At 40.2% G+C, this 13,399-nt stretch overlaps 1 protein-coding gene across 2 annotated transcripts in view; it reads right to left on the bottom strand.

The window, feature by feature from the left end:
- Positions 1 to 13,399, bottom strand: part of kcnma1a (potassium large conductance calcium-activated channel, subfamily M, alpha member 1a) — a 180,937-nt gene that overhangs the window by 68,721 nt on the left and 98,817 nt on the right. For both annotated transcript variants that reach the window (XM_034682229.1, XM_034682231.1), the window contains exons 4-5: positions 1,400 to 1,493; positions 515 to 626 (exon numbers count right to left, since the gene is read on the bottom strand). In XM_034682229.1, the coding sequence (XP_034538120.1) occupies positions 515 to 626; positions 1,400 to 1,493 (206 nt within the window). The remainder of the gene's footprint in view (positions 1 to 514; positions 627 to 1,399; positions 1,494 to 13,399) is intronic.

The following is a 13,399-nucleotide window of genomic DNA, read 5'->3' as shown; positions in this document are numbered from 1 at the left end:
CACACACACACACACACACACACACACACACACATACACACACACACACACACACACACACACACACACACACACACACACACACACACACACACACACACACACACAAAAAGAATAACAGCCCAATTCTGAGTCACTCTCACTCCCATTAGCCCATCCACTCTGCTGTGTTTGTGCTCCCTGAAACATCAGAGGAACCTAGCCCTGTCACTTTCAATGATGAGGGAAAGTTGACTGCAGCTCAGAGCAACAGGGCCTCAAAGATACACTCCCAGTAATGGGTAGACAGAAGGAGGACTAGGAGGCGGGGGTAGGGGGGATGGGGATTGATAAAAGGCAGGGTGACATGTGAAGATAGAGGGCAAAGTAAATAATGGAAAAAGAGGAGTGGTGGGATGAAGAAGCTGAGGGAAAAAAATGTAAAAAGAAGCTAAAGTGAGAATTAGATATTGGATTTCTGAGTGCTGAAACAAGACAGAGAGATCCAGAAGAAGGATTAGATATGCAGACTTACCTAGCCAACTTCTGTTTAAGTAGACAGACACAAACACAGGAGGGACAGTGAAGAAGTCGACCACCGAGTTGACCTCCAACCAGAACCACAGTTTATCATTGGCTGCTATAAACTGTGAAGAGAAAAGAGAACCAGGGATTGGACACAAAATGACAACTGTTTTTTTTACTTTATTCACAACACCAGCACTGCACCACAGCCCACCATCTGAACAGCATGCCATGTTTTCGTTCTTGGCATCACAGCCATGCTGTATAGAATAACAAAAAAGCTTCACCCCACGTGCTGAGTCATGCGAGTGGTTGGTGGGGTAAGCAGCTTATGAGTTTATTTATTCATTCATTCAGGATGTCAGGCGTGCGTTTTGCACCACTGGAATGCTGCTCTGGCACGACAGTCATATTAGTAACATTATTACAATAGTGTCAGATATATCTGAAGGCATGCTGTGGGACTAGGGACTTAAGTGGAGTCTGTGGTAAACATTTTTCATGTAAAACATGTAATTGTTTCAGTCATCTTTGAACTTCTTAATTAAAATTAATGATGATAAACCACCAAAATAAATAAGCATAGTAGGGTTAGGTGCATAAATGAGGGTGCAGAATGAAAGAACATTTTGTACCTAAAACAGACTGCCTGCATGGCAGTGTGTGATATCTTTTGTGCCAGTTTGTATAACAGCCTGTCTGTGAATCTATGTCAGTTTATGCATGTATGACTGAGTGCTTGCTTGTGTGTGTTTGTTTGTGTGTGCGTGCGTCCATGAGTGCGTGTGTGTGTGTCTGTGAATCTATGTCAGTTTATGCATGTATGAGTGAGTGCATACATCTGTGCATGTGTGTGTGTGTGAGAGAGAGTGTGCATGCACATGTGCCAACTTACCCGCAGGCCAAAGTACAGAAGGAAGAAGACGTTGAAGGCCATATCGATCTGTAACGTGAAATCTTTGTAGAAGTTTTGGCAGGATTCTATAGGACTAGAGGAAAGAAAGAGAGATGGAGGAAAAGAGGGAGAGAAAAAAAGTATTACAAGGTTAAACACTTGAGCTGATATAGTTTGAAAGGATGGTCCATCTCTTTTCTCTTGTGGATATAAGAAAGGCAAATCCCTGGGCCTTTGCGCTACATTCAATGTAGGAATGTAATTTTCTTGGCTTTTGAGGGGTTTTTTTTAACAGATGGACATTATGTAATTTGCATACCACCATATATAGGCACTGTGGATGACATTAAAATCATTGTAATAGGATATATAAAGATCAGACACAACATGCTAAAAATACAAACACTGTGAGTGTTGGATGTTGCACTTGGTCAGCTGAGTTAAGTGTTACTTATTGTCTTGTTTTCCTTTTTTAATCAGTGTTTTTTAAGTTCTTGAATTGCCCTGCAGATTTCTGAAGCAATAACAAGATATGATTACAGTTTCCATGAAAATCACATTTTGCATCAGTGCACAGGACTCATCAGGCACAGTTCTTTGGTGACAACGCTTGAAGCTCTCAAAGTCAAATGACGCTAAAGTAACCGATCCAGCAGAAATCTATAGACGTGAATTCATTTGATCAAAAATGCTGCAGTAAAATCAAATTCCCCAAATTGCATTGAAAAAAAAACATTTTTGATACAAATTTAATGTTCTGCCTTTGAAATTCCCTGACACCCTTCGATTCCTCCATGAGCCCTAGAGGGTCATATACCGAGATAAAAGACATAGCTTGAGATGAAACAGCTGAAAATAAACTGAAATTGGTATTTCTGAGCTGCAGCTTTAATGTGACAGCGCATTCAGCATGCATAAATTATTCAGCGCCTGTCAAACAAAAAAATTCCAACAGATCTTCCCTCAAATGACAGAAAACCCCACACAGAGAGAAGAGTCTCTCCTCAGAGCCGAGCACTGTCACTGACTGGGTGTCGCATGAAAAAATGGCAGATGATGATAAATGAGTCGTGATCTGTCTGGTCCGTCATGTAATCCATCTTAATGTTTACCTTGTGATGATTAACCATTATCTAGTGGGTGCTCTCAACAAAAGCAATAATAGGCAGCGTGCACATCCCATTCTTCACTCAGTCATGAGTCTATTTATAGTCCTGTGCTCCTGAGTAATGAATGAGGAAATCCCACTGTGGGAAAAACATGAATATGCACATGGTTTGACTGGCTATATGCAGCCTTTAGGGATGTGTAGACGAGCAAGGGAACACACAGGAAGCCATTACAAGAGTACACAATTAACTCCCTTACGTTCCAATTAAACGCTTAAGTAGACATTTGTATGCGTGGAGCCCATGGAGCCACAGTGTGAGATCCTGAATCTAAAGCTTACTGCATAATGAAGACCTCCACTGGGGCTTCATCATCCTCCAGTCAGCATCAAACATCTCATCACATGACAGTCTGTTATAATGGTTGACTGAGTACAGACATGCAACAGAAGACGTATTGCTTCAAGAGGATGATCCAACTTCTAATTCATCATTGGTCTGTCTCCAGCATGTCCTCAGGACTGATGTGATCTTTACAGAGACGTAGGGCCCAGACTTATGTCCACAATGATTAGACTGAGTCTGGTTTATGAAGCAATTATTTTTTAAAAAAGTGACTTTATCTGGTTAAAAGGCATTTTCTCATACAGTGCCATCGGTTTTGGGACAAAAGGTTAATTCGCTCTCTGACCCCTTGAAAGTGTTAACATTGATTTGCCCTAAACACTCAATTGTTTACTCTCCAACAGCGCCTCCATTCTTTAGGCATTGAACTAAACAAGGGTGTTAAATAAATCTGTCACAAATCTTACATTCAGATTAAGAATCCACAATGTATTTCTGGTTAATTCTCACTTTCCATCAATCTGCAGGTCTGCGGGTGAAGACAGGCCTCACAATAATTGCAAAATATCAATAACTCAATCAGCCTCAGTAAGTCTTGTGTTTTATCTGTAAGACCCATATACCTATTATCAGAGTTTTCCAATAGTCCCAGTTGGGACCAGTCAATTTAATCCATATAATTTGACCAGATGGAAGAATACAGTCAGCCAGTGAGCTGAAGTGCAATCTTGGCTTGCAGCCTAATAGGGTCCTTAAGTCCCACCAAAAAGCATGCTAAAAAAATACAGATATCTAAAGAGACGACTGTAGAGGCTTCTAAATGTGTGCAGCACTTTGGGCCAAGACAAAGTTCCCCTGAGCGCTATAAAGTGTATCGTATTCTATTGCGTTAAGTTATGTAACGTTACGTTGCGTTGCGCTGTGTTGCTGCGTCTTGCGTTACATTGCGCTGAGTCATGTCGTGTCGTATCATATCATGCTGTTCATGTATTCATTGAAATTGTATCATTATCATCATCATGCTAACAGAGCTAACACCAGACACAAACGCCACATTGGAAGGATTTCACCTGCTGTGGGCAGACAGGATACAGGAGAGTAAGACTGAACTAACTGGTGAAGAAGGCCAGCTCAGTCCTGGACCCTGTGGAGGAGGTGGCTGACAGGAGAATTATGGCCAAGCTGTCGTCTCTGATGGACATTTCTTTTATATATATATTCCTGTTAGAATTCTTGTACTGTACACCTTCTTGTTTGCTGCTGTTACTCCCTGAATTTCCCCGTTGTGGGACGAATGAAGGAGTATCTTAGCATATTGTATCGTATCAAATCTTATCGTTTGCAACGCATCAAATCGTATTGCACTCTATTGCAGCGCATCGCATTTTATTGACTATATTGTATCATAACCTATTGGAAAATACCATATCTCATCGTAAGGCATCATATTAAAATGGCAATTTCAGTGCTTTTACTTTAATTTCCTGGTTGATTTCTTTATTAGAAGAGACCCCTGGGTATAATTCTGCTCTCTGTAAAACCTTCACATGAGCATTGAAGGAATTCTCAACATAAATTCAGCACATATAGAATCTATGACCACTAGCAGCAGCTCATCTTGCAAACATGCCCGACATCTATGACAGCTGTAGTACATTCAGAAAGATACTGATCATTATAATGAAAGGCTGTATTCAGAGTTTTTCCCTGTTTCAATCATTGGGCTAAAACTGTTTTGGAAAGGAGGAGACCTCTCTCTGTGTTGCTCTGTGTACAATTACGTAACAGAGCAGAGACTTCTCTGACAGAATGCTTGCTGACTTGGGGTCTTCTTAAATGAGAGTAGGAATCCTTGACTTTTCGGGGACAGCCCTATGCCTCACACGCATCTACACACTAAAGCTAACGTGACCTTGCTCCAAAAAAACTGTTATGAAACCACAACCCTAGCCGACCCTTACAGACCACTGTGCAGGAGACTGCACGCACATGCAAATAAAAATACACTTGTGAGCAGCACATATGAGCACACACACACACACACACACACACACACACACACACACACACACACACACACACACACACACACACACACACACACACACACACACACACACACACACACACACACACACACACACACACACACACAGATGGTGCATACTGAAGAAGAAGACACCATTTGGAGTGGTCACTGTGGCACTTTCCCTTAGGCACAGCTCTGGCCTAATTTTGAATATCCGCTCATCTACAGTCACATGACCAAAAGCATTCTTAAAGCATGGAGAGAGCATGGCAGCATACAGCTGGGGCTCCGTGGAACATCTATTTGTCTTGACTCTGTATTATTAAGCGACACAATGGCTTCAACGTAAGAGTTTTAATCTAGTCATTTATTAAAACAATTATTGATAGTGGAGCTAATTATTAACTTAAACAGTGGGAGGACACGTCAGGAAGAACAATGTGTTCTATATCAAGCTCAAAGAACAAAAGGAATTTCAGACTTCAGTGGTATGGGGTTAAGTGCTGGATATGTTTAAGACAACATAAAAAAATCAGGGCGCAGACTGAGAGTAAAACATCAGAATAAACCCCTGTGAGCTTCAAATATTTAACTGTTTCATCTTCTAAGGTAAGATCTTCTTAAACACAACTTGGCACACAGGGAAGAAATAGATGAAGCAAAATAAAAAGCAAACAGATGGAATTAGATCAACTGTATGAGTAGAGCTGTGACTCACTACCTATAAACAGACAGCTTAATATAGGGAGCTACCCAGCTCACATCAAAACAGGGTTTCCTAATAATGTAGTTCTTACATTGAACCAAGAGCTGCACTCATTAACATTTTTAATCTAGCCATGCCCTAAAAAACTATTTATAGTGGAAAAACATCGCCAGGCACAACAGTTCTCCTCAGCTCTACCAAGAATGTTTGTGTCTGCGTGCATGTTGTTTACAGTTCTAGCAGGTTGCTTTTCTAGCCATGAAACTTTAGCAAACCCACTCTTTGACAGACAAAGGACAAAGGAAGAAACTTTATCAGTCACCTAGCAGCTACAGGTAGATCTGATTCTCGGGCTGCTGTGTCTATGCTCACCGCAATCTTGTGATGTCACCAAGCGGCAACTTTCGGTCTCTAAATATGAAACCCATGCGGAAGTGTTATTAACTGCAATTCATAGAGAATCCGCTTGAGGCTGGCTGCAGAAACACCGGAAACCACATACACACCAATTCAAAAATAGACGATCTTTGCAGCATTAATAAAGATGTTTGCAGCCTGGTTCAAAAAACGTCTTGACTCTACGTTGTTAATCTCTCTATCGGCACACACTGTACGGGGGGTGATTTTTTCTCAGACGACGGTTCAGAAGATATTAAGATTAGTTTTTGCCCAAATAAGGACATGACTGACTTGACTCCCGGACGGGACCACATAGCTGTTGGCTAAGAAGCTCAAACACCACCCCTTTCTACACATTTGGCCTGGTTGAGTTCCACATTTCCAATATGGCTGCCACCGTTGATTTGCTTCAAAACAGCGCTCAGGAACAGATGGGGGACATCACAGATACTACGTCCATTATTTATACAGTCTATGGATGTCACAAGATTTTGATACTAACCTCAGGAGTTGCTCAAGAACAAAACAAGGAATTCAAACAGTAAACGATTAGCTTTTATTTATTACTTGGACTGAAATGCAACTAATAGTTAAGATATTATTGCTCTGAAGTGTCAGATGTGTTCATAAGAAACTAATTTAAAAAAATGTCTCATTGCCTCAAATGGCAAACTAATTAAGTGCAAGTTGAAGTATAAAAATTGAAGTAAATATTTAGGATTTTTGTAGAATTATGTAAAATTCAATATTCCAATGGCAATAAAGTCCACCGTCCCCTGGAATAGGGATCATGTTGTATGATTTGTAGAACATGTATTGTCGACCTTCGGTGTCAGTTAAGGGCGCAATGTGTCAAGTGTAAATGATGGGTTGTGTGTCATCCAACTTTCACGCCACTTTCTAGATTCTGTGACTGAACTCTGAGAGGGTTATTAGAGTGGATTTATATACACTGCACGTTTGCTCTGTTATTGTTGTCCATCATCTCAGTCTTTTTCCTACACAAAGATCATGTGAGACATGAAAAAAACTGTGATTCCGTCTTTCAATGTCACTTTACACTTCACAATCACAAGGGATTCCTGACCACACGCTCCCCGTGTCCTGCATGCAGAAAATAGATCCACCCACTACGGTTCTTATTAGTCCTTAAGCCCTAGCATAGCCGGGGGTTACACCATCCTGCCTGACAGGAGGAGGAGAGAGGACAGAGAGAGGAAAGGAGGGGAGAGACAGAAAGAAAGACAGACAGACAGACAGACAGCAGCAAGACATGAGGAGATAAAAGAGACAGGGAGAGAAGAGAGGAGGAGGCGTGACAGCAAGAGGGAGAGGAAGAGGAGGAGATGTGAAAGTGACAGAAGGAAAAGGGAGGGGGACTGAGCTCCCAGTGGTACCAAGACAATTTGTCTCATATATAAATATAGCACACAATGCTAGTTTTAGGCCACATGGAAATTGCTTGGAGATTCCTGTGCTACTGTTAAACTCTAGTCATCTTGTTGTTGATTTGGTGAAATCCTGCACCGCAACGCCCTCCTTTTATCCTTCTCTGCTTAAGCAAAATCACGACTCTCAAACACTGTAACTGACCCTGACAAAATATTAGGAGTCAGTGTTTAAAGTTTGCCCCTTATTGTCAACATGCTGTTGTGTTTGCTGCTATTTCAGGCTTTCATTTTGAACCAGATACAGATAAATGGAGTGAGGTCAGCATGAACCGGTTGCAAGGCGATGGATGTGTATCATTATGCTCCTGCTGATGTACGTAGCGCTGTTATTTAGGCCACTTGTGAGAAGTTCTGGCTTTAAAGATGCTCTCCTGCTGTCTTTCTGCACACAACAAAGCCATCACAAACTAAGCCTTTACTTTAGTTCAAAGGCCTGAAATATGCTAAAACCAGTGTGTCCCAGCTACTAGCTAGCATTGGCTTCTCAACACGTTCTACTTCTTACATGTTTCGTCTATTATTTTAGCCTAGCATCTCATACCTGTGTGAATGCCAGTGTCTCTCAGTTACTAGCTTAGCCGAGCCTTAAATACCAGTAGGGTTGCCAACTTTCTCACTACTAAATAAGGGACAGGTGCACGGTGCCATGGTGGTGTGAGCATGATGTGAGCATATATTCATATTCTGATTCAGCTGGAAATGCAGAAAGTGTGTATATTCCCTTTAATCCTTACTGTATCATTATGTAACCTCATATGAATAAACATCAAATAAACCACAATTTGGCTCTTAACATCAAAAAACAGGCAAAAGAAAAATTAAATGCAAAAGAGGAGTATGACTCACCAAATGTACTTTTTCCATGGATACTTTTTGCTGCTCTTGACTGACTCAAGCAGTCTTTTGTCCTTTTGCACAGCCAGAGATGTCCTTATATGACAAGTAAAAGTTTACAGATATTTGAAGTTCATTTTTGATCAGCTCTGTGCTGCATCTGTTTCTTAAGTCTGACCATTTAATTCCCATCAGAGAGAAAATCCTCTGTGATCGGATGACAGGCGGTGTGATTGGCACATGATCTGCCACTGCCGTTTCATATGATCTAGGATATGGAGAATGCAGTCTGCTGTATTTACAAGAGTTAATAGTCAATCTACGGGACAATTGAGGTCCTGTATGAAATAAACCAATTTAGCCCAATATACGGGATGTCCCGGCTAATACGGGACAGTTGGCAACCCTAAATACCTGTGCTGATATCAGTGTCTATCAGCTACCGACTTAACCTAGCCTTCCATATCTGCTAGTACTAGTTTGTCATGGCTACTAGCTTGGTCTAGTCTCTCATACCTGTGCTAATCCCAACGTATCTTGGTAACCATATATTAGCATAATATTGTCTCTTGAGAGGTGGTTATGTTTGGGTACTTATGCATGCCCTTTGTATTTTAGGCCTGTAAATCTTGTTACCTTCGTAATCATATTATTTTTATATGCAAGCCACTGTCAATGTATTTTAGTAATTCTTTAGCAGATTTAATTATTGTATTCTATTGTATTTAATTATTTTTTTTTAGCCACGTAAATATAATTAGTCTTTTAACCTGCATTATTTTTTTATAGTGGTACCTTTGTAATGCAAATAAATGATTGTGTAAAAATGTTGTAAATGTACACAGTAATTATTGTTTGTTTATTTATGCAAAACATATACACATGTACACTGATTTACAAACATGCATTAGAACAAGGATAGCCTGAGGGAAGGTTCCACGGCATATGAGTCTGATTCACAATCCAAAATGTTTCCCTGCCTTATAACCCCCTGCGCCTCAGGAAAACGCAACCAGAGAGGTAAAACTCATTTGATCGCAAGGGCACAGGAGTATGTGGATGATGGTATTCTAAAAATAGTCTTAAACACCTTCAGTCAGTCAGCAGGAGCTGGCCCTTTGTTAGCCTGCACATGACCTTGAAGCGCTGTAGGAGCAACTGCAAGGTTGCCCCCCAGAGAAAACAATAAAAACAACAACAACACAGTGCTGTCGGCTTGACTATTGCTCACAAAAACAAGAAGTCTGAGTCATTCTTCATACATCACAAATTCCTTGCTACTGGAGTAAGATCATGAGCATCTCAAAATGTGGTTAAACAGTCATAGTCTTAATTGATGGTATTTAAGTTAGCTCTTTCAATCAATATTGAGCCTGAAAGAAAAATATGAGTTCATTTAATTTGTGATTTCAGCACAACTGAATGTCAAGTGTACATGCAGCATTTCTCCAAAGAAGAGTGCAAGTATGTGTAACGGACAAAGCAGGGAGGGGTCCGCGAGGCTGAAAGGAGGCCAGGTTAGTACTTCAATGATTGATTTAGGTCAAGACACCATTACTAAAATAAGAAATACTCTAGCATTGACAAGGGCAATAGGCGAAAAAATTCCCCAGGGAGGCTAAAAATAGAGGACTCATTTTTTCTCATGCATGCAAATGACTTGTTTTTTACTTGAAGCATTTCCTCTGTAAATATGTTGTTTACTTTAGAGTCTAAAGGAGGAGTTTGTAACTGAAAATAGCAGAACATAAACAGGAAACACAGCACTACAGTATTGCTTACAATGCAGTACACTGGAATTAAAATGTAAATGCTTGAAAAAGTGTACAAGGGGATCTTCAGCTCCGTGAGGGAAACACTGAACCATAATTGTAATTTATTTAAAGCCAGTGTTAGAATACAATAGCTAATTTGCACTCATCACATCATCACCTCTGAATGCAAACTAATTTATAGATAAAAGCTGAGGATATTTGCTTTACGCCAAGCGAGAAAGAGCTTATGAACGGAATGATTAACGTTGCAGAGCAAATTAAATTGTGAGTGGCAGCTTCTATTTGTTCTAAATAAAGGAAATAACACCTTATCAGTTCAAGGAAATAAAGAATTATAAGAATCATGCACTTATGACAATCCTCCCTATTCCCCTTTTTATTGATAATGTAGGTATAATAATACATCTTTATCAGGTTATTGAGTTAATAACATAATACGTTTTTTTGAGTAATAATTCAATCTCATGAGTTGGTCTAACACTGTTAAGTCTAAATTCTGCAGCCTAAATGGAGAGCCGCCATAATCATACAACAGCAACATGTTATTCCAAAGAGACACAAAAGCTTGTAAAAAAAAGGAAAGTGTGATGTTGACATTTCATGTTCTCTCGTTTGTCTGCAACCTGTGGGGAAAAGTGTGGGGAAACTCGTGAAATTGAGGGGTTATTTTTAGAGAATTGCTCCATAATAGTTTTCTTTTTGAATGAGTGCTTCAAGCTCCTTCTATCGGTATTTTGAGTCACACAAACCTCCACGAATCACAGAGTGTGAGAAAGCCTGAAAAGATTTAACCAGCTCTGGCGTCATTACCAACATCAAAGGCACCGCCTACACACAATCAGAGCAGAAGACTTTGTTTTTCTTGGCATGCTGTGTTCAGGAGTACTCAAATGTTTGCTTCGTATGAATTCCCAATATTATCTGTTCAGCTTTTAATTTGCATATTATTTTTCTCTTAGAAGATCCCTAACAAACCCATGGATGCTGCTTGTCGAAAGTTATCTGTAAATCCAACGCACAAATAAACCCCTGAGCTGTGAATTCTCTCTCTTGTCCTGGTTCTCTGACCTGGATCATCACACAAACCATCCACAGGCTTAGCTTTAAAGACTGACTTTTCTTCACCCATGTTTCTGCTCCAACAGACCCAATCCCTGTGTTTAATGTACCATCAAGTAGTGAAATGTCAAATCGGACTGATCTGGAGGTGAACTTCACACTTAAATTCAAGATGAAAGACAGGAAGTAATGGTAATTTTAAAAAGAAAAAAATACAAAGAAAAAAAAACCTAAGAGATAAACTGCAAAAAAAAAACAAAGTTGTAAATTAAAAGTTCAAATTTAGAAGTTGAAATGTAAAAACTATATATACTATGGGGTCAATATTACAAAATTGGCTTCTGTTTTTCTTTATAAGTTGTATTTGTTAGGGCAGCTATGGCATTAGACTTTAGAGCACACCATCTTGCAGAAAAAAGTAATTTCTCTCATATCAAATGTAGTATAAGTCATCTCCAGAAAGTGATGTCAAAGCTTTCATATTTCATGCAAGGTGACTAATTATGTGTCATTTGAAAATTACTCCAAACACAGACGTAGTCGTTTAAGATATTTGGATCTTTGTATATTCTAAAAACCTCTGAAACCTTTTTAATTAAAGCATGACAGCCAGAGACGTTACGTTTGATTTATCTGACTTAAATCTGAAGCTGTTTAAACATAGTGTCAGCTATGACTCCTCCTGGTAACATGGTCCTTTCTGACCTACGTAAAAATGTATGTCCACCACCCAGACTTCACGGCCAACTACTGTCAACGACCCAAGAAGCAGAGTTCCTTATATAGGTTATCCTTCACCGCCCCAATGTCTGCCAAGCTCGCCGCACAGCTCAGCCATATTTCTCACCTTACCCTATTAATTAGTCATCAGGCACTGTTTCTTTTTTCAGTGCTGACATTGATCGCATACTCATGATAGAGTTACAGGCTGCTGTTTATGAGGCCTCTTGGACAAAGACAAAACCCTGTTGTCTGTACATGTGGGCGCTTTTGCTTGTTAACGTGACTCTGCAAGTGCGTGCATGTAATGATCTGTATGTGTGACAGGGAGGGGTCGAGAGAGGAAGGAAATAGAAGCAGAAGTGGAGCAGGAACAAGGGCATCCCCTTAAGAGAGCCCTGCGGAGACTTTGTCCTACATCCCAGTCGATTTGCTTCCTGGGAGCAGGGAGGAGGAAAAAGAAAGGATGAAGGATAAAGGATGAGGGAAGGTATTAAAGCAGGTTCAGAGGTGAGCCGGAGAGGACGCAGTATATCCTCCAGTTGAAAGTATCCCTAAAATAGCATCAGTTTAGAGAGTGGAGCCAGCTGCAGAGGAACAGAAGATGCGACATCTTATCCTGCATTATAATGTGTTGCACAGAAAATCTGTGGTAAACAACCCATTTTTTTTAAAGAACAGATGGACGGTCATTCTCAGCTACATTTCCATTCATAAATTTAAAAAGTCCTCTTAGCAATAACACACTTGCCAAGTGAATGACTAGTAATCTCTGTTCTCAACTGGGAGGGCAGCCAATTAACAATTCCCTCCTTTTTAACTTAATCTATCTGCTTCCACAGAAGACTTTGATGTATTTTTCTGTGGCTCTTTTTGCAGCAGGATGTTAGCCAACAGAGCTCCTGCTAGGGAAGCCCCCACCTGTCGAAGGATAGAAACAAAACAGCTCCCGGGAGAATCGTGGCCGGCCACCAGAAACGTGCATTTCACATAGACTTCAGCATTTTACCCAGCGTGTGTGTCCTTTCCCCAAGGGGCTTCCTTGCTTCACTGAAGTAGGCATAAAAGCTCATTGAGCAGCTCCACCGTTTCCAGGTCCAAATCACATGCACTTACTCTACCACATGTCTCTTCTCTCTTACAAATAGGAACACATTCATAATCCCAGCTTTCAATGTTGCAAAATAGGGGTCAGGAAGAAAAAGGGGAAGCAAAGCCACTGCCAATCTTCTAATTAAGAGATGGACAAATCTACCACTGAGTAACTTCTGCCCCTTAACTGTTGTGATACAACCTTTGGACTTAAAAAAAATAAATAATAATAATAATAATAATAATAATTGATAGGTAGCACTTTTTCTTGACACTCAAAGTCGCTTTACAGAAAAATAATAATAAAAATAAAATAAAAAATAAAGCAGATGAATAAAACAGAACAAGGACAGAGGTGGGGCGGGAGTAGAGGTTATGTGTTGTATGCTTTTTTGAACAGGAAGCTCTTGGCTCCCCATACAGCACCAAATCCACTTCAAGATCCTGCTCATCACTTACAAAGCCCTCAATAACCTCGCCC

This window comes from Notolabrus celidotus, chromosome 4 (genome assembly GCF_009762535.1).
Source record: "Notolabrus celidotus isolate fNotCel1 chromosome 4, fNotCel1.pri, whole genome shotgun sequence".
NCBI classification, from domain to species: Eukaryota; Metazoa; Chordata; class Actinopteri; order Labriformes; family Labridae; genus Notolabrus; species Notolabrus celidotus.
Note: the sequence above shows the minus strand (reverse complement) of the source record. Positions and strands in the feature narration are given on the sequence as shown.